The 22,516-nt window shown below is 40.3% G+C and overlaps 1 protein-coding gene across 2 annotated transcripts in view; it reads left to right on the top strand.

Moving 5' to 3' along the window:
• Positions 1–22,516, top strand: part of BRWD1 (bromodomain and WD repeat domain containing 1) — a 46,254-nt gene that overhangs the window by 19,609 nt on the left and 4,129 nt on the right. Inside the window, exons 18-40 of one of the 2 annotated variants that reach the window (XM_079974873.1) lie at positions 797–982; positions 2,280–2,463; positions 2,978–3,071; positions 4,038–4,178; positions 4,502–4,587; positions 5,405–5,597; positions 6,563–6,661; positions 7,465–7,572; positions 8,833–8,957; positions 9,046–9,128; positions 9,543–9,654; positions 10,246–10,307; positions 11,311–11,466; positions 11,697–11,817; positions 12,870–12,995; positions 14,070–14,145; positions 15,152–15,193; positions 15,373–15,507; positions 17,830–17,982; positions 18,395–18,564; positions 19,222–19,451; positions 20,323–20,487; positions 21,003–21,878. In XM_079974873.1, coding sequence (XP_079830999.1) covers positions 797–982; positions 2,280–2,463; positions 2,978–3,071; positions 4,038–4,178; positions 4,502–4,587; positions 5,405–5,597; positions 6,563–6,661; positions 7,465–7,572; positions 8,833–8,957; positions 9,046–9,128; positions 9,543–9,654; positions 10,246–10,307; positions 11,311–11,466; positions 11,697–11,817; positions 12,870–12,995; positions 14,070–14,145; positions 15,152–15,193; positions 15,373–15,507; positions 17,830–17,982; positions 18,395–18,564; positions 19,222–19,451; positions 20,323–20,487; positions 21,003–21,878 — 3,723 coding nt within the window. Of the gene's footprint in view, positions 1–796; positions 983–2,279; positions 2,464–2,977; positions 3,072–4,037; positions 4,179–4,501; positions 4,588–5,404; positions 5,598–6,562; positions 6,662–7,464; positions 7,573–8,832; positions 8,958–9,045; positions 9,129–9,542; positions 9,655–10,245; positions 10,308–11,310; positions 11,467–11,696; positions 11,818–12,869; positions 12,996–14,069; positions 14,146–15,151; positions 15,194–15,372; positions 15,508–17,829; positions 17,983–18,394; positions 18,565–19,221; positions 19,452–20,322; positions 20,488–20,993; positions 21,879–22,516 lie in introns of both variants that reach the window. The other variant, XM_079974872.1, reaches the window with a different exon arrangement.

Here is a 22,516-nt window from a genome sequence, read left to right as displayed (position 1 = left end):
TTTTTCCATTTCCTAAATTCATTAGTAGCAATGAATGGATGCCAATTGAAAATAAATATTAGACAGTGGACAGTTTAACTTCATTGACTAAATACAAGTAAAATCAATATGCTAATTGGATCACTCTCTAGGGCAGGTTTCCTCAAACTCGGCTCTCCAGATGTTTTGAGACTACAGTTCCCATCATCCCTGACCACTGGTCCTGCTAGCTAGGGATCATGGGAGTTGTAGGCCAAAAACATCTGGAGGGCTGAGTTTGAGGAAGCCCTGCTCTAGGGCGTTGAAGCTTTTCTGATGCAAACTCAAGAAATTCCAGTTCAAAACTCTCTGGAAAACCCATATCACTGCTTGAGATAGTTTTTCAAGTTCTGAAGTATGCACCAATTTAGATTGCTCTCCAAAATTATAAGAAAAAGGGTTAGGTATGGCCAAGGATACTTTCTCCTGGCTTTCTTTTTAAACTAGTGCATATAAGTTTTAAACTGTGTTTTTGAACTCTGGAATGTAAAAAGCAGCTTGGAGATTCTGGAAGGCACCTTCTGAGCAAGAGTCTTAAGGAGGAAATGGAGAGCTTTTAGCATCTCTAGATCCTAGCCATGGCTGCTAAAGTCCTCCATTTCTCATTTATTCATCAGAGTGTTTCAGGATGACTGTGAGAGCAGGCAAAAAATTAACAACATAAAATGTAGAGGATTTTGTATTTTAAGAGATTGGTGAGAATGGGTTCAATATTCTGACAGTTGTTCTTAATTCTGAAATTGCTAAATGTGTGTGCTTTTCATTTAAATTTTGTAAGGTGATGGAGAGGTCGTGGAGCAAGTAATAGGTCAACAAACTGCTGACCAGGAGGAACCGGCTTTGGAACCTAGCATACTTGATGGCATGATTAGACATTTACAGCAACAGCAAGACCAAAGAATTGGTTCAGATCAAGACATGCTTCCACCCGGGCCACAAAATGGAGATGAAGCAGCTAGAAGAGGTTGGTGCTTGCTTTGAAGATTAGAGGGAAATTATAAACTTTTGCTGCATACTAGTATCCCTGACATAAAACATACTTATGTATCATGAAATCACATTACAGGTCAAAAAGCCAATTTGGGACACCCATCTTGTCTCTCACAAAATGAGAAATATGGCTGTCTCCATAGTATCATCTCTTTGATATACCGTATTTTTCGCTCTATAACACGCACCTGACCATAACACGCACATCGTTTTTAGAGGAGGAAAACAAGGGAAAAAACATTCTGAATGAAACAGTGGATGTATCATTTTTGGGCTTCATGCTGTGGCCACAGACATGTGATCTGATGGTGAATTTGGGGTGACCCAATGCAAAGATCCTGAGAATCCCTGTGGATCCATGCTTTGTAACCACATTTTTGCACCATTGCAGCCCCAGGCAACAGTGGGTGTGTGATTTTTTTGGTGCAGGCTGTAGCCATGGACATGCTATGTGCTCTGATGGTGAATTTGGGCTGACCCAATGCAAAGATCCTGAGAATCCCTGTGGATCCATGCTTTGTAACCACATTTTTGCACCATTGCAGCCCCAGGCAACAGTGGGTGCGTGATTTTTTTGGTGCAGGCTGTAGCCATGGACATGCTATGTGATCTGATGGTGAATTTGGGGTGACCCAATGCAAAGATCCTGAGGATCCATGTGGATCTATGCTTTGTAACCACATTTTAAGTGGGGAGCGAAGGAAAAACAAAGAAGGGACATGAGAGGGGTGTGCAGAGAAGCAGCTGGCTAAGAATGCAGGAGAGGGATTTAACGGGAGGGAGGAAAGAAAGGCAAATGTTTCCCCCCACCCAAGCCAGCCATATCTCTCTCTCTCTCTCTCTCTCTCTCTCTCTCTCTCTCCCTCTCCCTCCCTCCCTCCCTCTCTCTCCCCCTCCCTCCCTCTCCCCCAGCAGCACCGAGCACAGAGAGGAATTCCCCTCTGCTTGCCTGGAGGGGAGGGGCTTTCCCTGCTCTTTGTTCCGTTTCAGCAAACACAGCAACGAAACAGAGGAGGGTGGGCAGTAAGACCCTGAGGCAGAATGCAGGAAAGCAGCCGCTTCCTCTTTTCAGATTTCCCTTCTCCATGAAGCGATTTGATTTTTGCCTGATTTTTCAGCTCCAGGGACCACACATTCGCTCTATAACATGCACAGACATTTCCCCTTGGTCTGAAACCTACCATTATTCAGTAGAAGACGCAACATGCCAAAGCTATTTGCTGCTGGAATGTTTTTACTGCATGTATTTTATGAATATCTCTTTCCTTTAGATTTCCGGAGGCCAAGCTCTGATATCCAGTCCCCTCCTAATATTGGCCTGAGACGTAGTGGTCAAGTTGAAGGTGTGCGCCAGATGCACCAGAATGCTCCAAGGAGTCAGATCGCTACAGAAAGAGACCTCCAGGCTTGGAGACGGAGAGTAGTTGTTCCAGAAGTGACACCCAGTATATTTAGGTGTGCAGGCCTACTGAACTAAAGATTATTATGGAAGCAAGTTATAAGCATTCATACCTTTAGTTGAAAATTTAGGCATTTGAGAAATATTTTTTCACTTGGTTTTAAAGTATCATTTCCTGAAGACATCATTTGATCAGCATAAACATACTGTTTCTGGTCTGTTTACTACCAGTTTATTCCCTTGCCATAACTTTAGAATCCAGTTCTCTTTAACCTTTCATGTTCATACTATTAACTCTAGATTAGAGCCTCTGGGCACGAGCTATAACACTGCTGTTCTACATGCTACTTAGTTTTATTTCTGTTCTGCTTCTCATCCAGTCACTGCTGCCAAAGGCCAGCATTAATTGAAACACTAGCCTGTCATTTTTACATAGCATAAAACTGGTGTATACATGCATCAGCTTTCCTTCAAACCAGAGTTAGCAACAGAACTGTATACTGTAAGTACTTTACCTTTCACTGATGTGATTCTGCTTTGTCTGACAACCGTTTAAAATGCATTTTTCAGAAATCAAATGGAGTATAGGGTTGCAAAAGGAGAAGAAGAGAAACGCATATATACAATGGAACAAAAAAGGAAGTTATATCATTCATCAGAAAAGGTAGGAAATGTAAAATATAGAATGTCTTATAAGTAACATGAGGGTTCACAGGTTGTTACTCAGAGAAGATATTTGAATGCAAGAGAACTGTGTGCAAAGCTTGCTGAGTGACAGAGTTGCAGCAGTGAATGTACAGTGGTACCTTGGGTTTCATACGCTTCAGGTTACAGAATCCGCTAACCCAGAAATAGTACCTCGGGTGAAGAACTTTGCTTCAGGATGAGAACAGAAATCGTGTGGCAGCAGTGGGAGGCCCCATTAGCTAAAGTGGTGCTTCAGGTTAAGAACAGTTTCAGCTTAGAATCCGTATACATTATTTCCTCAAATCTCTTCTATGCTCTTAAACGACTTCTTCACATTTCAACCAGGAATAAATGTGAGAGTTCCTGTCATCTCCAGTTAGGACTGGGAAGGACCCATATCTGGAACCCTGGAGAGCTGCTGCCAGTCAGAGTAGGCAGTGCTGAGCTAGATGGACCATGGGTCTGATTCTGTCCAAGGCAGCTCCATCTGTTCTAATGTAGATACAATAAAAGCGAAAAGAGATGATAGCACTCAAACACCTGAAGGACTGTTGCATAGGTTGCTTGTTCTTTGCTACCTTAGAGGGCAGGAGTAGATCAAATTGACCTAAGTTACAGGGTAAATTTCAGTTGAATATTGGTAGAAGCTTTTTGACACTGGTTCAGTGGAACCAGTCGTCTAGAAGGCTTGTAGGTTCTCCCATGTTAGAGGCCTTCAAGCAAAGGCTGGACAGCCTTCTGTTGGGGGGGTGCCCTGACTGGATTTCCTACATGAGCAACTGGCTAGACTAGATCACTACAAAGCCTCCTCTATGATACTGTGACTACTTGAATGTTTTTCAGTTAGAATTTGACAGATTAGGTTCCTCGTATCTCCTTTCCAGTGATTTGTACTGCATACTTCCACCTCTAACTTGGCTCTTCTTTAATGGTCCTAATTCAGAGTGACTCAGAAGATTCACTGATACAATCCAAGAGAAGGCTTTATAGACGCAAATATGCTTCGTATCAAGCACGGAATAAGATTGAGCAATCTGATTCTTCTAGTGAAGATGGAGATGGAGGTTCAGGATTCATTGAACAGGTGACTGCTCTGATTTCATGTTAGTAATTAAAACTTTCAGAAATTCTGATTTCCATTTGTTTGTTTTCAAAGCCCTAGCTTTTACCAACAAAGGCAGGGTAGATACAATTAGTATCAATTAGATACAATTAGCAGAGCCCCCTTCAGCGCAGATAATAAGTAGGAAGCTGACATTTTAGTGATGCATTTTATTGTGTTGTACTATGTAATCAGTTCTTTCTTAAATATCGTTTTCTTTTGTTGTAGTTTTGTAAATCTTCAACCTCGTGGTAATATAAGAGAAAGAATGAACAACTCTAAACATTTTCCCATTTTTAATCTAGGAGGCAGAAGAAAGTGATGGGATGAATTTGTCTTCCCATGAGGAAGAATGGAAGAGTGACAGCAGAACCAACAGTGATAGTTCCAGGTAAAATCGGTTTCAAGTATCAGTTTGTGATGTTTGTGAGCCTTGGCAAAACTACATTTTTCCTTCTGAAAGTAACTTTTATTTGGGGGTGGGGAGATTATTTGTGATACAACTAGATGATGTGCTGGAAATAATGCTGTTTGGTGTTTAGCAGCAAATTAAGGGATGTTGAAAAGTCAAACTTCCCAGATTGTTAGATTTTAATTAGTACCTTGCAGTACAGTGGTACCTCTGGTTGCAAACAGGATCCATTCCAGAGCCCGGTTCGCAAGATGAGCAGAACGCAACTCGTGGGTTGCGATTTGCCACTTCTGCGCATGCGCGTGACATAATTTTGAGCGTCTGCGCATGCGCAAGTGGCAAAGCCCAGAAGTAACCCTTTCCAGTACTTCAGGGTCGCCGTGGGACGCAACCTGAAAAGATTTAACCTGAAGCATCTTTAACCCGAGGTATGACAATGACACACCCTCTATACTGGGATGTTTCAGTGTACTGTGGTGGAAAAAGGGAGAGAGAGGCAATCTCTTCTGCAGACTGTGTTCAGAGCACCAGGAGATGTACTACCAAGAAGAGGGGAGAAATTGCCCCCTCTTTTAGAACTCTATAGTTCCTCCTTGTAGTTTGAATGTTTGAAATTCTATGTACGTGACTTTATAGCGTGCCAGTTACAGAACTACTGTTGAAATTAACATTAACAGTCAGCTCTGAATAATATCCAACAAACTTTAAAACTAGTTCAAGTGCAGTCAGTTCTGAGCTAGTAGAGATCTCTAACTTGGCTGTGTGTGTTTCCCCTCCCCCTCTTCCCCCCGCTCAGTGACTCTTCAAGTGAATATTCTGATTGGATTGCTGATGCAGGGATTAACCTGCAGCCTCCTGTAAGAAGCTCTCGGTGCAAAACTATTAAATACTGTAGTTCTTCTGAAGATGAAGTACCACTAGGAAAAATGTCTACACGAAAGAGAAAGAAAAAAAGGCGGAAAAAATACAAACCAAAACAGCATGAGGAGGTAGTGATTCTGGTTTTTGTCAGTTTTTAGATACACCCAATCAGTTAATGTGATTTAGATTTTTTTCCATGCTTTGAAGACATTCTAAAAATTATTAGTGTATTTTTATGAACAGAAGAGCATTGCAATCCATGACATGAACATTGTAATGTCCTTGTTGGTTCATAATGCTATTCCAAACCATGGCTTAGCTTGAACAAGGAAACATGCTTAAAGGTAATTGCAGCCCTACTTAAAGTGGACCTAGCCACAGTGATACAAACTTTGGTTACAGCCAGGTAACACTGCTGCAGGGATGAGGATCCTGTGGCTCTCCAGATGTCATTGGAGTCTTCCCATCAGCCTTAGCCAGATTGGCAAATAGTCAGGGTTGTTGGGGTGAAGTCCAGCAACAAGTTGGTTTGGAAAATTTACCTGGTGCAGAATGATACAGCCAGAGCACTTGTGGGAGCTGGACCTTGATATCTTATAAGACCTATTCTGTATCAGTTGGCTGTCTGCTCATTTCTGGGACCAATTCAAGAAGCAGCTTTTCATCTTCTAAGTTCTAAATGATTTGAGACAACATTATCTGAAGCGTCACCTACACCTGTAAGAGCCTGCCTAAGCATTAAAATCAGGAGACCCTGCTTTCTGGTCTGCCTTTGAGACCTGTTGGATGGATGGAATAGAAAGGTTAGGGCTTGCCCTGCACCTTTGGCACTCCCTCTTCAGGGATTTGCAAATGACCTCATCTCTGTAAAAACTCTGAAGTCTCTTTTATTCAAGGCTGTTTTTGGCTGAATTGTGCCGTACTTGGGGGAGGGGGGAATAATTAGCTGCTTATGGGGGGTTTGTGTTTTGTTTTATTTTCATGTGACTTAGAAATGTAAGCTGCCTTGAAAGACAGATTAAAAACCTTTTAAATAAATTAGCAGTCATAACGCTGTGTTATAATTTGGGTAATCCTTTATAATGATACACAGGTGAATGCACCCCAGCAGTCTTGGGAAGTTCAGCCTCCTGATTGGATAACAGATGTCAGACTCCGAAGGTCTCCTTTTGTTCCACAAATGGGTGATGAGGTAAGGAAATTTACACTGAATCTAAGCTTGATCTGGTAAAAGTAGCATAGCTAGCCTCAGTCCTGTGATTTGCTATGTCTTGGAAAAGTAGCCATCATCCGCAAGTAGCTGGTGCTCTCTTGTAAGGATTCTTTAGCTTTTAAAACTACAAGGAGGAGGAGCCGCCTAAAAACAAAAGCGGAAAACAAGCTTGGATTGGGTACTAGCATGTCAGGCCACATGCCCAGCTTTCCCCAATCTGTCTTAAAACGTTTCTGGCCCTTGAGGCAGAAGTGATGTGACTTGTTTGCATGTACAGTGGTACCTCGGGTTAAGTACTTAATTCGTTCCGGAGGTCCGTACTTAACCTGAAACTGTTCTTAACCTGAAGCACCACTTTAGCTAATGGGGCCTCCTGCTGCCGCGGCGCCGGAGCATGTTTTTTGTTCTCATCCTGAAGCAAAGTTCTTAACCCGAGGTACTATTTCTGGGTTAGTGGAGTCTGTAACCTGAAGCGTATGTAACCCGAGGTACCACTGTGCAGCTGATGTGAATAGCAGCATATCATAATTGGTTCTTGTGCTCAGCTTTATGCTGTGAATGGAAGGATAGTGTAGGAGTGGCTGGTTTCCTTTTCCCTCTTTCCATTCGACTTGGATGACTATGCAGTTTTGGCATGGGGGAATTGGTGAGTGAAACAGCCAGTGGGTAGCCAACCCCCTGTTAATGTAACTAGCCTTGCAAGTAAATAAATAGAGAAAATGTTTCTCAGTTAAATTAATTTTGAATTTCATTCACTGATTAAAAAAATTCATTTTTGTTAGGCGATATATTTTCGACAAGGCCATGAAGCCTACCTTGAAGCAGTGAAGAAAAGCAATATTTGTCAACTGAATCCTCAGAAGGAACCATGGAGAAAAATGGTTCTTAGGGTAAGACTGGTTCAGCATGGGGATTTGCATGCTACAAAGTACTTTACAATTCTTCTCATTGGTCCCTTAAAGGAACCAGTAAAGTAGGCAAGGATGAGGCAGAGGTGAGCCTAGTGAACTTCATACATGAGTTGCAGAGCCGGAAATGTTTCAGAAAAAGGGCAACCCAAATTATGAAAGGGTTGGAGTAGCTCCCTTCTTAGTAAAGGTTAGAATGCTTGGGGCTTTTTAGTTTATAGCTCAGGAAGACTTTGTTGCTTGAGCAAGCCTCAGCTGGAACCTGAAGTCCTTTATAGTCCTTCCTGTCTGAGAGGATACAATGGCCAACCTGGGCAGAGTCAGTCCAATTTCACAGCAAAATGAGAAGGCATTGCAGATCTGCTTTACCTAGAAGTAAGCCCCATTGAACTCTGTCGGACTTACTTTTGAGTACTCATGCACAGGTTGCACTATACATCTTAAAATAGGTAGCCCTTTTGACAAAGGGCCACTCAGTAACACGGTTACACAAATTTGTGGTGTAACTGCACATTGAATATTGTTTACAGTTCTGGTCACCTCACTTAAAAAAAGACAATGTAGAGCTAGAAAAGACCCAGAAAAGAGCAACCAGATGGATCAAGGGAGGTGATAATGTATATTTTAAAATCAATATAGGGAAAGTTTGATTAGGATCCAAAGAACCACAAGCAGAAAGGAAATGGCGTGCAAGGTGTAAAATTCCATAAGTGGAAAACACCCTGCTGCACCTTTGGATTTAATATCATCTCTGCCTTCCATTTTCCCCTGAAGTACATTTATCTTAATCTGTTCATTTATAGAAACAGAATTAATGCCTGTGCTTTTGAATTGGCCAGTGTAGCAAAAGATTGACCCTTAGGAAGCTTAAGCACTTGGAAATGACTACAGGTTACATAGTGTTTTGCTTCTAGGATTGGGGCTTTTCATGCAGAAGGTCAGTTTCAGTCCCTGAGATCTTCACGTAGGGCTGGGAGAGAATTCTAGAGAGCCACTGCCAGTCCTTGTAGATAGTAGTGAGCTAGATGGTATGACTCTGTTCCTAAGTTGCCCAGTGGGAAATCTAGTAACATATACCTATCAAAAATCTAAACTTTGGGTTGTTTTTTTTGTAAGGTTATGATCTGTCTTAAGTTTGTGTTATGTCCATTGCTGCCGGACTTTGTTTCTATTCACACTTCATATACTGTGAATAATTGCACTATTATTAATGGGATTCTTTATTATATGTCCATCTGCTAGGAACAAGAATTGGTAAAAATTGTTGGGATACATTATGAAGTTGGGCCTCCTACACTATGCTGCCTTAAGCTTACCCTTATGGATCATATTACAGGACAGCTTCTAGACAAATCATTTTCCCTCAAGTATGTATTTTTTTCCCTTTTTTAAAAAAATGCATAATGCAGATAGTCTGTATACATTTGAAGACTAAGTTTTAATTTTTTCTCCTAGATACCATGATATGCCAGATGTTATTGACTTCCTTGTGTTAAGTCAGTTCCATGATGAAGCACGACAAAGGAACTGGCAACCTAGTAAGTCTATTTTTGTAATACTGCCGTACCCATGTGCCACCAAGCACTGCAACTAGGAAAAAATGAAAGACAATTTAGAACGATTCGCTAGCTGAATCATGGGGTGGTTTGTTGTTATGATTCTAAGTTATTTCTTTATAACTGATAGGAATCGAATTTTAATGTTACAGGATCAATGATTTTTCAAACCTTGCAGTAGTGTTTGAATTCAAGAACTGTTATAGATAACGTTGATAGTCTACAGATTAAACCTGTGTTGAATCATGTGACTGTCTTATTGTGTTGTGATTGACCATTTGTATAGTGAATGAAACACAGTATTTTAATAGTCACATGTTGCATGTGCAATCCTAGACTAGTTTTTTAAAAAGTTAATGCGGAAGAACTGTATAGCATCTCATGTCTTTCCTACAGATGATCGCTTTCGTTCAATTATTGATGATGCCTGGTGGTTTGGAACAGTCCTGAGCCAAGAGCCATATCAGCCACAATACCCTGACAGCCCTTTTCAGTGTTACAGTGTTAAGTATGTGTTTTTAGCATGGTTACTTGAGTTTGATATTGAAGGTTGCCTTAAAAACAAAAGAGCATTCGTACCTTAACTACTGTTAGTAATCTTTCGAAGGCATGTCAGTGTTTATAATGAACCTAAAGAGGAGGAGGAAAATTGACTCTTCCTTTTCTTCTTTGGCTTTTGCATTGAGCAAGAATGTAGATGCAGAGGCAGGCCACAACGCCAGCTTCCCAGCAGCAGTGTCACTGTCACTTATTAAGAGGGAGAAGGTCTTGGAGGTTGGGGCTGTGCACGTATATCAGCAGAGCTCACCCAGTGCTCCCACCAGTGCATCTGCACTGATGTTTGTATGGAGCATGTAAGAGAAAAGGATTGTGACTCTCTGAAGTTAAGAGTGGGAGGGTGCGGAGCAACATAAACAGAGAATTTTAAATATATTTTGTTGTTCCCTTTCTGTAATTCTTTCACCATGAGCAAGTTTCCTAAAATATTTTACCTTAAAATATAACATCAAGTCTGATCATTACTGGGGATTCTTTCTGTTTGAAAATACCTTTACATATCTTTAAAATTTATTTTATTTTTGCTTATTTTTTTAAATAGATGGGACAATGGTGAAACTGAAAGACTTAGCCCATGGGACATGGAGCCTATTCCAGACAATGGTATACAAAAATCAGATGATGTCATTTTTTCTTGTTGAACAGACAGACAATAAATGGGTTAGGAGGTCAATAAACAATTGTGGGCTTGTGGGCTTTTGTTCTTCTGCTACAACCCTTCAGGGAACGTAGATGTGAGGGTTGGGCATTGCTAGTTTTTCAGAAACCAGTGATTGAGATTCATGGGTGCACCAGACACTTGCGGGCCTTTTCGTCCCTGGGAGAGGGTAATCTACAAAGTTATGCAGTGATGAGCCTGAAAACAAATGTCTGCATGAGTTTGCTGTGCTTGCAGGTATATTGTCACTAGATCTGGCTAGTAGATTTTGTGAAGGATCACTACTTGTCAGCATGTGTGCTTATCCCCCGATCTACAGGCAGGAAGATTTCCTGTCTAAACTAAAGATTGGCATATTTGCTCAAGATGGAGCTCCACCAGTAGTTATGCTTTGCAATTATTTAGCAGTTAAGCAGGTTTTAATAGCCAGATTTATTATACATAGGCTAGAGCAGGATTAGGATTTTACCCCAGGACATATAATGCCATGGGGGCCGAATTAATTCGATCAGCGGGCCAGATTAGGCCCCCGAAACAGACTTTGGACATGCCTGGGCTAGAGTTTTGGAGCAACCAAGCCCTGGTTTTACCTTATTTTACTTAACTAAGTAACAAATAATTGGACACTGATGTGTTGCCTTGCCCTTTAAGCAAGTGGGCAGCTTACATTTTAGCTGTTGCCTCTATACTGTACCTAGTCTTTAAAACAAAGGACCCGTTGAAGTATTTACAGAACTCCAGATCTAGTTTGGACACCTCTCTTAAGGGAATTGATGTTGATAGATCTGAACCTGAATATTCAGTGAACAAAAATCAAACTTACATTATTGTCACGTGCCTGGCTACCTCTGACTTTAAATGTTTATATCATAAGAAGTGTAATTTAATGAACTTACTGCATTTTGTTTTGTTCACCTAATGTCTCCTGTATTGCTTGAAAATAACTAGTTGATCAGCCTGTGGAACTGGGAGCTAGTGTTTCTGTGACTGCTGAAGAGATGGCAAAATTATTATACAAACCTCAAAAGGGAGAATGGCAGGGGAAATCCCAGAGTGAAGAATGTGAACGGATTATCCGTGGAATTGATCAGCTTTTGACACTAGGTATGTATCTAGAAATCTGGTACCTTTTCCCCATCATGTTTGTGTAGTGGATTACTACTACTGTTTACTAGTACTGCAAATACTCAGACTGTGTCCCTGTCTGACAAGTTTTCTAAAAGGTTGCTTAATCTGTTTTTAATTTCTGAAGGACTGTATGTAAATCTGTGATGTATGTAAATTGAATACATTACTTCAGATGCTTCAACTGTTTATTTATTTATTTATTACAGATATTTCAGCAGCATTTGCTGGCCCAGTTGATCTGAATAGGTATCCAAAGTACAGTACAGTAATAGCTTATCCAACAGACCTTTGGACTATCAGAATGAGACTTGTCAACAGGTTTTACAGGTTGGTCTGAGACTGCACTAGAAGGATGATAGCATATCCGTCTTATAAAATTGCTGAAAAGTTAAGCCAAATGTAATATTTCATATTTTGGAAATCCTTGGTACGCTCCTTTGCTGAGGTACAGTTCAGATGAGGCAACATTATAACTTCAATAGGAATTGGATGTTTACTACCCTTAAAATATGGCAGACTTTTGGTTTAGCTGCAATACCACAGTTTTCAATATTTCTAAATAGCTTTTAGTTACCTACACATTTAGAATTTAGCATAATATACGTAGTTCACCTCTTACGCAAGGGTTAGGTTCTGGAGGTCCAAGTGCATGCGTGAAAACAGGTAAAGCCAGGAAGCCCTGGAAAAGGGTTCTCTGCAAGGTGGATGGCTTCCCTGGCCTTGGGAAAGTGATGCAAGTGCTCTAGGACTCTGCAAGAACCCTTGCTCCTCCTTCCTAAAGCCAGGTAAGCCTGCAGTCACAGAATTGTGTGGGATAGATGGGGGAAGGGGAAACACGGAGAGTGGGTTTCCCCTTCATTCATTCATTCCCTACCCACCCGTGCAAAGCTGTGATTGCGTAAGATGCAGGTTACCTAAAAACAGATGCCTGACAGGATCTTTCCTTTCTAACACAGTGAGAAATCAGCTGTACATGGGAGGGATTTTCTGGTGGCTTGAGTAAAGATAGGGTCACAGTTGTACTATCAAGAAATAGTGGATACAGAATATGTAACTGTGATAAAAGTAAGTGCAGGGTAGGTGGTGATGGAAATGGAAAATAATACCTTCAGGAGGTTTAAAAGTGTGAAGTGTGAATGACACTGATGCACTTTTGCATGAAATGATCATTGTTAAAGAAATTACTATTCTACTGACATGAACATGGAGTATGTCTCGATTCAGCAAGAATAGGAGCTTGTTTAAACTCCATGATAAATGAAAAGCTATATTTTTTCCACTTAAACATTTCCAGTTTTAGTGACTGAACATTTCCAGATCTAGTTGTTATATGATATTTTTCTCCTGATTAAAACTAATCTGTTTAATATTAAACACAGGAGGCTTTCTGCATTGATTTGGGAAGTAAGATGTCTTGAGAGCAATGCTCAGACCTTCAATGTGCCCAACAGCACTATTGCTAAATCTGCTCAGAAAATCACAGATCAACTCTTAGAATTCATTAGGTAAGCAATATTTCAGGATGAAATATTTTTGGTTTTTCGTTGCTTAAAAGGAAATCAGAATTGTCTTACTTCTGGTCATTGCTTATGACCGTGGTTTACATGTCAGTGTTCAGAATAGATACAGAAGGCTCTTGTCTTCTGTAAACAAGAAGAGGAAGGGAAACAATTTTTATTTTATTTTATTTTATTTTTTGCTTTGCTTTTTTCAAATTCTCCCCTTTTCCTGGTGAATTAGCCACACAGCCATTTTTGGATTCAAGTTGCTTTAGCCGCCCAATCAGGAAACCTCTGATTATTTTGAATGTTCCTCTTTTCTCTCTTGCCATCTTCTCAGCTTCATTTTCCTGCCAGCTGGGCTCTCTCCTTCTCTGTCTATTGTGTGTGTTAATTGCTTCATTCTTCTTTTGTCATTCTCTTTCCATTGCCTTTTCTCTTTATGGCATCTTTCTTCCTTTTCCTTTTCTATCCTCTGGTAGGTCCCAGCTGTGGCTGTGTGGCTAGTTTGCCATGAAAATGGAACGTTGGTCACCATGAAGGGGGCTTTTCTGACAGACAACATCACACAGCCATGCTGCAGGCTGTAGTCATTTGCTCACTGGGGCTACACAGGTCTGAAACACAAATATAAGACAAATAACAGTACCTATTTTTCTGGTGCTGTGGTCCAATTCTAGAGGTATATTAACTGAGAAGATCTTTGGGGCTTGGCCAGAACAGAAACTGAGAAGACTGTGAGAGGGAAGGAGTAGTCATCTTTAAAATAAATCAGAAGTTTTCTGTGAGGACTCCTAGAACAACATGAACCCAGCAGTGGTTGCTGTGTTATCTACCAGAAAAGGCCCATTCCATTCTTTCGTAGATCCTTTGCCACCTCCTATACTATTTCAAAGAGTCCCTGAACCCTCTGAAGTAGATTCATGAGTGTGTACAGGGGACTGCATACAGAAAGGGAAATCTGCTAAAACCACCCTGTTTTTCATTCAAGAAGCCTCTATGGGCATTAAAGAAATTTCCACAAGTGAAGGCAACAGAACAAGATACAACCTATTGTAACATTACATTTTTATTTTCCAGGAATCCAGATTGTACAGATATTTTTGAGTTGTGCATTGCAACTAACAATGGGGACAGCATTGATCTTGATTATCTGGTAATAAAACCTTATTTTTACCCTGCCTAGATAACTGCTAGCTCTTCCCACTTCAGTGCTATTTTATTAAGCCCTGCCCTTTCCCTTCACCCTATTAATAATAGGAGAGTGGGCTCGAAGTTGTAAGTTCATTGAACAGCGGGGTGGTGCCTGGCGCATTTTCTCTAAATGACAACTTAAGACCCCAAACCCTTGAGTGAAGCTTTCTAACAAAATATTGCTGTGTAGAGTTCTATTCCAGTTACTTCTATTCAACTGCTTCCCTACAATAGTTGGATAGCATTTTTGTGGGATGGGAAGGAATGAGTATGTGGATCTGCTGTTGTCCAATCCAGCTACATTAAAATATTGTATGAGCAGTTCTCACTTCTGTATCTGGGGACATAAATTCTCAGTATGAACCTGAAAGTGTCCTATCTAAACAATGTGGTTCTCTATCCTTTTTTATCTTTGCTGTGTCCTGCCCCCCACCCCCATCAGTTAACATTCTGTGGTCATGTTATTGTCATTGGGGTTTCTGCCTCCCTTGCCTTGCCTTAGGTTTTCCCAACAAAGACTTTATACCTTGAGGGAGTTCCCTCTTAGGTGGTGGTGGTGTTTTGTAAAGATTTGCTTATATTCTGGCAACCTCCAGAGTCTGATGGTGAGTAGTTTGGGATAGAAAAGCACAGGAGCAAATACATCTGAATCAGTATTGGAAGGAACGCTCTTGATCAGGGGTAGGCAACCTAAGGCCCATGGACTGGATCTAGCTCAATCGCTTTCTCAATCCGACCTGTGGACGGTCCAGGAATCAGCTCGTTTTTACATGAGTAGAAAGTGTGCTTTTATTTAAAATGCATCTCTGGGTTATTTGTGGGGCATAGGAATTCGTTCATTTCCACCCCCCACCCCCCAAAAAAAAATAGTCTGGCCCACCACATGGTCTGAGGGACGGTGGACCGGCCACGGCTGAAAATTCTTGCTGACCCCTGCTCTTGATGAACATTTCTGGTCTGTTTTGTAGGATGATGAAGAGACCGATGTTCCCAGAGCACCTTTGAGAAGAGTAAGTCTGTTTACCTTGACAACAACCTTTGCCCAATCCGTGAGATAGTAGCAGGATTTTTCCATAATACTCCTACATTATACAGATGAATTCTAAATCCTGTGTCCCAGTCTATCCTAAAGGTTTGGCAGTCAATTCTTCCATTCTACATTTATAAATACTGTATTTCTGTTTTAAAGAGTCGGGGCTTGAAGAGGAGACTCAGCTATGATGAAAACACTTGGAAGAAGCAATGTATGGAACTTGTTAATCTAATTTTCCAGTGTGAAGATTCTGAGCCATTTAGACAACCTGTCGACCTGGATCAATACCCTGTAAGTTCATATCATTATCATCGTCAGTATCATTGACGTTCATTTCATATTGCATTTCCAGCATCCAGTGTTATTTCATATTACTAAGAAAAGAAATGGGCAAGAGTTTTCTTGAGTAGCTTAGGATGAGAGAACCTACACACTCCAATGTCAAATAGTTGCAGAACTATTTCCAGGGTTCTAACTGTTAAAGTGGCAGGTGGTCCTACCTAGCCAATTCCAGATCAGTCAGGTGGAATAGTGACTACCTGTGGCTTTATGTTAACAGTGACAATAAAGTAAAATAGAATTTGTGTTCAACATATAAGCAGGCTTTGAAATCCCAATCTTATTTATTCTGAGTACTGGAAGGCCTTGAGTATTTCATGGACAATGATTAATGTCAGTTTTGGATGATTATTGATTTAAAATATATCCTGCTTGCTTCAATATACAGTGGTGCCCCGCAAGACGAATGCCTCGCAAGACGAAAAACCCGCTAGACGAAAGGGTTTTCCGTTTTTTGAGGCGCTTCACAAGACGAATTTCCCTATGGGCTTGCTTCGCAAGAAGAAAGCCCATAGGGAAATCTCCGGGGACCTATTTTAAATGCTGGCGGTGGTGACCAAAGCCTTTCCCCCCCCCTCCGGCCTTCAGAAGAGGTCCAGGAAGGCCGGCGGGGGCCGAAAGGCTTTGCTCCCCACCGCCAGCATTTTAAAAGCGGTCCGGGATAGCAGGGAAGCGCTTCCCGCTATCCCGGACGGCTTTTGAAGGCAGGCGGGGGGGGGGAGCAAAGACTTTCGCCCCCCACCGGCCTTCAGAAGAGGTCCTGGACCTCTTTTGAAGGCCGGCGGGGGGCAAAAGTCTTTGCTCCCCCCTGCCTGCCTTCCCGGGAGAGCAGAGAAAAGCAGCGCCTTTCTCCGCTTTCCCGGACGGCTTTTCCCTGCCTTCAAAAGTCTTTGCTCCCCCCCGCCTGCCTTCCCGGGGGCTTTAAAATCGCCCCGGGACAGCGGAGAAGTCCGCTGTCCGGGGCGATCTTAAAATGCTGGTGGGCGGCAGCGCTGCCGCCCGCCAGAATTTTAAAAAACCCTGGGACAGCGGAGAAGTCCTCTGCTGTCCCGGGGTTTTTTAAAATGCTGGGGGTGCGAAGAAAAGCCCTTGCCCCCCCCCCCCAGCCTTCAGAAGAGGTCGGGGGACAGACTGTCCCCGGACCTGGACTGAAGGCGGTTTCCTTAGGAACGCATTGATTGATTTTCAATGCATTCCTATGGGAAACCGTGCTTCGCAAGACGAAAAACTCGCAAGACGAAAAAACTTGCGGAACGAATTAATTTCGTCTTGCAAGGCACCACTGTATCAAGGTGATTAACAATAAAATTAAAACAATTATAACACAAAGCAAAACCACACTAAACCAGCAAAATGAATTGAGAGAGAATAAAGACAACATTAAAACAATTCATTTAAAACAATCATACCTCAAAAGTCTTACTGAAAAGGAAGATTTTAGTACTTTAGTGGAAGGCCATTAGAATGAGCTCAAGAGGGACGGAACTTAATAGCTTGGGTGCAGCCATTAGGAAGGCCCTCTATGTGATTCAAACAAGATGTGTGTTGAGACATATGAGAGGATCTCTGTTGAAGGTCATGTTAGGGCATAATTACTCTGATTTAACTTTATCATAATCAAGAGTAGACCCACTAAAATCTATGGGGTCAACACTGAATGTGATTCAACCCATTGGGAATATTAATTTCCAGGCCTGTCTAGGCCCGCTAATGTTTTTAAATGTTTACAGTGTTCCTTCAGATATTCTACAAAATTAGTCCATTCTTTTTGTCCTAGGCCTAGAATATCACTGGTGATATAGTTAGGGTAAAATTTGTAATAAGGGAGATGAATAAATTAGATAAAGATATAAAGACACAGAAAAGATAATAGGTAATGATGGGAAACCGGGGGAGGGGGGAGGTCCGAGGGTTGAGAACCTCCAAAAGATAATGTTTTGTTGTGTTGATATGAATGTAAAATGTAAGCAAAAAAAAATCCTTAAAATAGTTTAAAAGGGAATATTACTTTCCAAATCTATGTTCAAGATGCTTGGCCAAAGTTGACAAATATAGTTGCTTCTTTTCAGTCCCTAGGAAAATGTATGTTAAAGTCACTGGGATCATTTAGCACAAAGTGTGCTCCTGTTTTGTTTTGTTTTGTTTTGTTTTGTTTTGTTTTGTTTTGTTTTGTTTTGTTTTAAATGGATTTCAGGTTTACATATCTGTGTATAATAAACTTCACCCCATTCCCCACATCTTAAATAATGGAGTTATTTGGATGTCTTTATTTAGGACTACCGGGAAATTATAGACACACCGATGGACTTTGGGACTGTGAAGGAGACATTAGAAGCTGGGAACTATGACACTCCAATGGAACTTTGCAAAGATATTAGATTAGTATTTAGCAATGCTAAAGCATACACTCCAAACAAAAGATCCAAGGTAATGTTTCTGTGCCATTTACCTAACTTGTCAAATCAAGAGGGAGAAAGGAAGAAAGCAAGTGTCCAAAAAGAAGCTGATCACCCTATCATATGTTATATAATTGCAAATCTGTCTCTGAATTAAAGGCTGCACTCTTACTCCTAAGTAAATTTGCATAGGATTTCTGCCTTAATGAACATATTTCATTAAACTATATTTTTTTAAAGTGTATGGTCCTGTGTTGTGTGTAGTAGAAAGTACAGTTAGTACATAAATCTCTCATAATTTTTGTTCACTGCTTAAATATTTTGTATCAAGTAGTTTATAAACTTAAAGTAATAGTAATACATTTTTACAATTGGATCACCAAATGCAAGTGTATTAACCTTTTTTTTAAATTAAAAATTAACCTATTTCTTTTGCAACCTAGATATATAGTATGACATTGAGATTATCTGCACTGCTTGAGGAAAAAATGAGGAGAATTATCTCTGACTTTAGAACTGGACAAAAATACAATGAAAGATTGCGAAGAAGTCAGAGGCACAATAGGAGGTTGCAGAGTCGAAGTAAATTACAGCAATCTACCAAAACACTCAGGTAAATCTTCTTCAATCTGAGGGTGTTCTTCTTTGGCAAAAGCTATTTGAGGATGTGATTGAGATGTGAAGATTGCAGTCCTGTAATGCACCCATAGGTTTGTGCTGCTAGATAAACCATGTAAATCAGTTCATCTGATTAACTTGAGGTTTTTGACTGATGGAAGGAGCATAGTTTCAGTGTAATTTTGGATACTTTCAAAGGTTGTGCAATGGGAGTTGACCTCCTGCTCCCCCCTCTCCCCTGAATACTCTCAAAATCTGCTCTGGATTCTGGTGTATAGTGCTTCTCACATGTTTGATATGTTGAGGGACATTTCTACTAAAATGAGCTTTCAAGGTAATTTCATATTAAAATAATATAAAATGCCAACAGAATTTAAAGGATTTAAAACTTTAAAAATATGACAAAAGTGCAGTGCTGCTATTATACTGGTTAAGAGGTTTAAATATGATAAAATGAACATGTACATTGCTATGTTATAGGTGAGGCTTTCAGTTTGAGTACTTTGCATTGATTGTGTTTCATATTAAAATTAACTTAATACAATCTTAGAAGCATCTTAACGAGTGGGAAAGTACCACTGAAATAAAAATTAATTTTATAAAATGCAACCATATTCATGGACTGCATATTGTTTTCCTCCTGTTTGTCAAGAAATGCAAAGCAGAAGCAGTGTAAATCTCAGGGTAAAATTCAGTCTGAGCCAGAAGATTCTTCTAACCAAAATACCTCAAGCAGAAAGTCGTGTGTTACAAACCATAAAATGTATGCTGGCACCTCCAGCCGCAGTGTTGCCGGCATATCTTCTGATTCCGCTTCATCATTTGGGAAAAATGCACGAACAAGGAGCACAGCTGTAGCACACAGTTCTGCATTGTCATCAGGTGAGTGATCAGTTTGTGGGGAAATGGTTAAAAGAAACTTTTCTCTCTAATTGTAAATACACCCTTTGTCTTGTGGTTTAAAATTGCTCTCAACTCAAGCAGACATAACCTTAATGATAGTAAGATAATCAGACCATACAAAATGCTGTCATTTTCCAGGTATTCTTACCTTTGGCATATTGAACTTTAATTTTTTATGCTGTACATCTTTTTGTGAACTGTAAAGTGGAAGTGCAGCTTTACATTTCTTAAATGTATACTTCTTCTGTATTTCTTAATGTACTTTGTCTTTTGACACAAGCTTTTGGCCATGTTTGCTGAGCAGATGGGAGATGCTTTAGAATGTTGAGAATGGGAAAATAGAATTTGATTGACTTAAGAATACCAAGAGTAATATGGAACAGTTTGAACGCATTGACATATCTGCAGTTCCTAGACATTAGAACTGAACCCTGTGATCATCATCTGAGGCCTTTCTTCATGTGCCCCCTCCACGAGAGGTCTGGAGGGTGGCAACATGAGAACGGATCTTTTCTGCGGTGGCTCCCCATTTGTGGAATGCTCTACCCAGCGGGGCTCATCTACTGCCTTTATTACATATCTTTAGATGCTAGGCAAAAGCTTTTCTCTATACCCAGGCACTTTGACTGATTAAACAATCTATGGCCTTTAAAATGTCTTTGTGGATGTGGGGTTATTGGTTTGTTATTTCTTTGTGTTCTTATTTTCTATTTTTGTGTTGTAAACTGCCCTGTGATCTTCGAATGAAGGACTGTATACTACTACTAATAATAATAATATAAAATATCTTTGAAGAAAAGGGGAAATCTGTTTTGAAGTCTTACTAGCATACAATTATTTACCTTTCCAGAAAGTGAGCTGGACCACACAACAACAGCTTCATCTTCAAGTAGTTCAGAGGAAAGCAAAGAAAGTTCTGCAGAAATCTCATCCCCTATAGTACATAATGGAATATCCAGGAAAAGAAGTGATTTCAGAGTTACTAGAAACAGAGTCTATCAGCAAAAGCAAATGGGTAAGAGTAATTCAGCTAATGTTCATTGCAGAAGTTGGGTCACTGCTTCCATTATTCCCAAGTGTATAGTTGTGAATTTACTTTGAAATCTACTTTAGATTGGCACAATTGAGATCCTCAAGGTATCTTAATGGCAACAAAAATAAAGAAATATAAAACCAGCACATAAACAATGTTTGTAAACTATCAAAAACAATAATATTAAAAGCAATAATCCTGGTAGATAATGGAGATGCCATAGTGCACAGTAGTATACAGTTGCTACTCAAATGGTTATCCAGAATATTGAGCTTTAACTAGCTTTCTAAAAAGGCAAGTAACTCTGGCAGGTCTGCCTGGGGAAAATGCTCACCTAATGAACAGTTTCCAGGGAACACATTTCATTCAGTAAGCGGGACCTGTGTGTATTGTTCCAGAGCTTTGCATGGTTCTGAACTTAGTGACAGGCAAATTGTACACATTTTAAAATGTTCAACATAAGTAAACCTCCTCATTTTTGTGTCTAGCTTATCAAGAGAATGGAAATAGCCAAAGAACTACCAGAAAAAGAATATCTGAAAGAGAAATGGATAATTCAAAAGAGCTGTATGAGACTTTTTGTAACAGATCTGGAAGGCACAGAAAAGTTCCACGTAGAAGTGCTACTGTAGCAGCTAATAAATTAAGACTGATGAGTGATGTAGAAGAGGAGCTATCCAGTTCAGAAAGTGTTGGTATTGGAAGCAAAAACAGAAAACTGCCTCATCGCAATGCTTCTGCTGCAGCCAGAAAAGTATTGCTAAATGACTCTGAGGAAAGTTCCATACAGTCTGAAAGTGACAAGGAAGTAGAAGAATCTAACCGAAGGAAAACCTTCAAAGCTGGTTCAGGTGCTGTTGCTGTTCGAAAAAAGCATGCTAGTGAATCTGATAGTGGGAGCTCAGATTCTGAAAATAGTGTGCAAAAAACACTAAAGGGTTGTCACGTTAATGGCCAGAAGCAGTCACAAAGAGCTACCCACTGTGCATCTCCAAAAATAAAATCCCCTGTTGAATTTTCAGAAGATGACTCAGAGGATGGGAGCATTCAGAAAGCTTCTTACCAGTTACCTTCTGCATCCAGAAGTAATAACAGAAATATCTCTGAGGCAGATTCTGAGCCAGAGAAATGCAATGGTTTAGAAAAACAAACCTGTAAAAGAGTATTGACTCATTTCAGGAAAGCTAAGGTATTAAGTGACTCGGATGTAGGACTGGAGTCAGGGAAAGAGGGTGAGCGTGTCACTTTTTCAGAGAGCAGAGGGTCTTCTAAGATGTCAAGACTACCCAAAGATAGCTCCAAGTGCTCATCTGATTTAGAGTCTGGAACTGATAGCAGCAACTCAACAAAAAGAAGGAAAAACACCAGGAAAGGTGATGTATTTTAAATGTATAAAATGTAAATTAATGCACATTCCAGATTTAAAAAGCTTTCCCCTTGCAGCTGCTCTAAGTGAAACTATCCAATATTCAGCAGAGTTTGAATTTTGATGAATAAATTATATCTAGATCATAATCTGGGATTTAAGCAGCACAACAGTTCTCAAGATAGCAATCCTGGTCGCTCCTAGTCACTAACTATTGCAGGCATGGATGATTTAAAAGACCTTGCTTAACTGAATTTTGTTTTGAAGTAGTACATGCTATGTAATATTAAACTGAGGATATAGAACTTGTTTCTTAAAAGTCAGTATCTGGGGTGCTGTCCAGTTGCAGTATCCTACTGATACAAACAGAACTTCTATTTTCCCCTGAAAACTCCTCTCCTAAATCTGTTCTATAGAAGCCTTTGAGAACACTTTGTTAGCTCAAGCACTAAAGTTTGTGGAACACTGAGTGTAACATGGGGTTGATTTGTTTGTGTGGATGTGGATTAATGACAGGTGGATTATATCTTACCATCAGATATATGCATGTACTAGCTGCTTAGCTTTAATAAGTAGTCTGTAAATGTACAATTTTTTCAATGAAACTAGCTTTTGTTAATGTTTAATATTGTGCTATACATGCCA

Source organism: Podarcis cretensis (genome assembly GCF_951804945.1).
Source record: "Podarcis cretensis genome assembly, chromosome: 4".
Lineage (NCBI taxonomy): Eukaryota > Metazoa > Chordata > Lepidosauria > Squamata > Lacertidae > Podarcis > Podarcis cretensis.
Note: the sequence above shows the minus strand (reverse complement) of the source record. Positions and strands in the feature narration are given on the sequence as shown.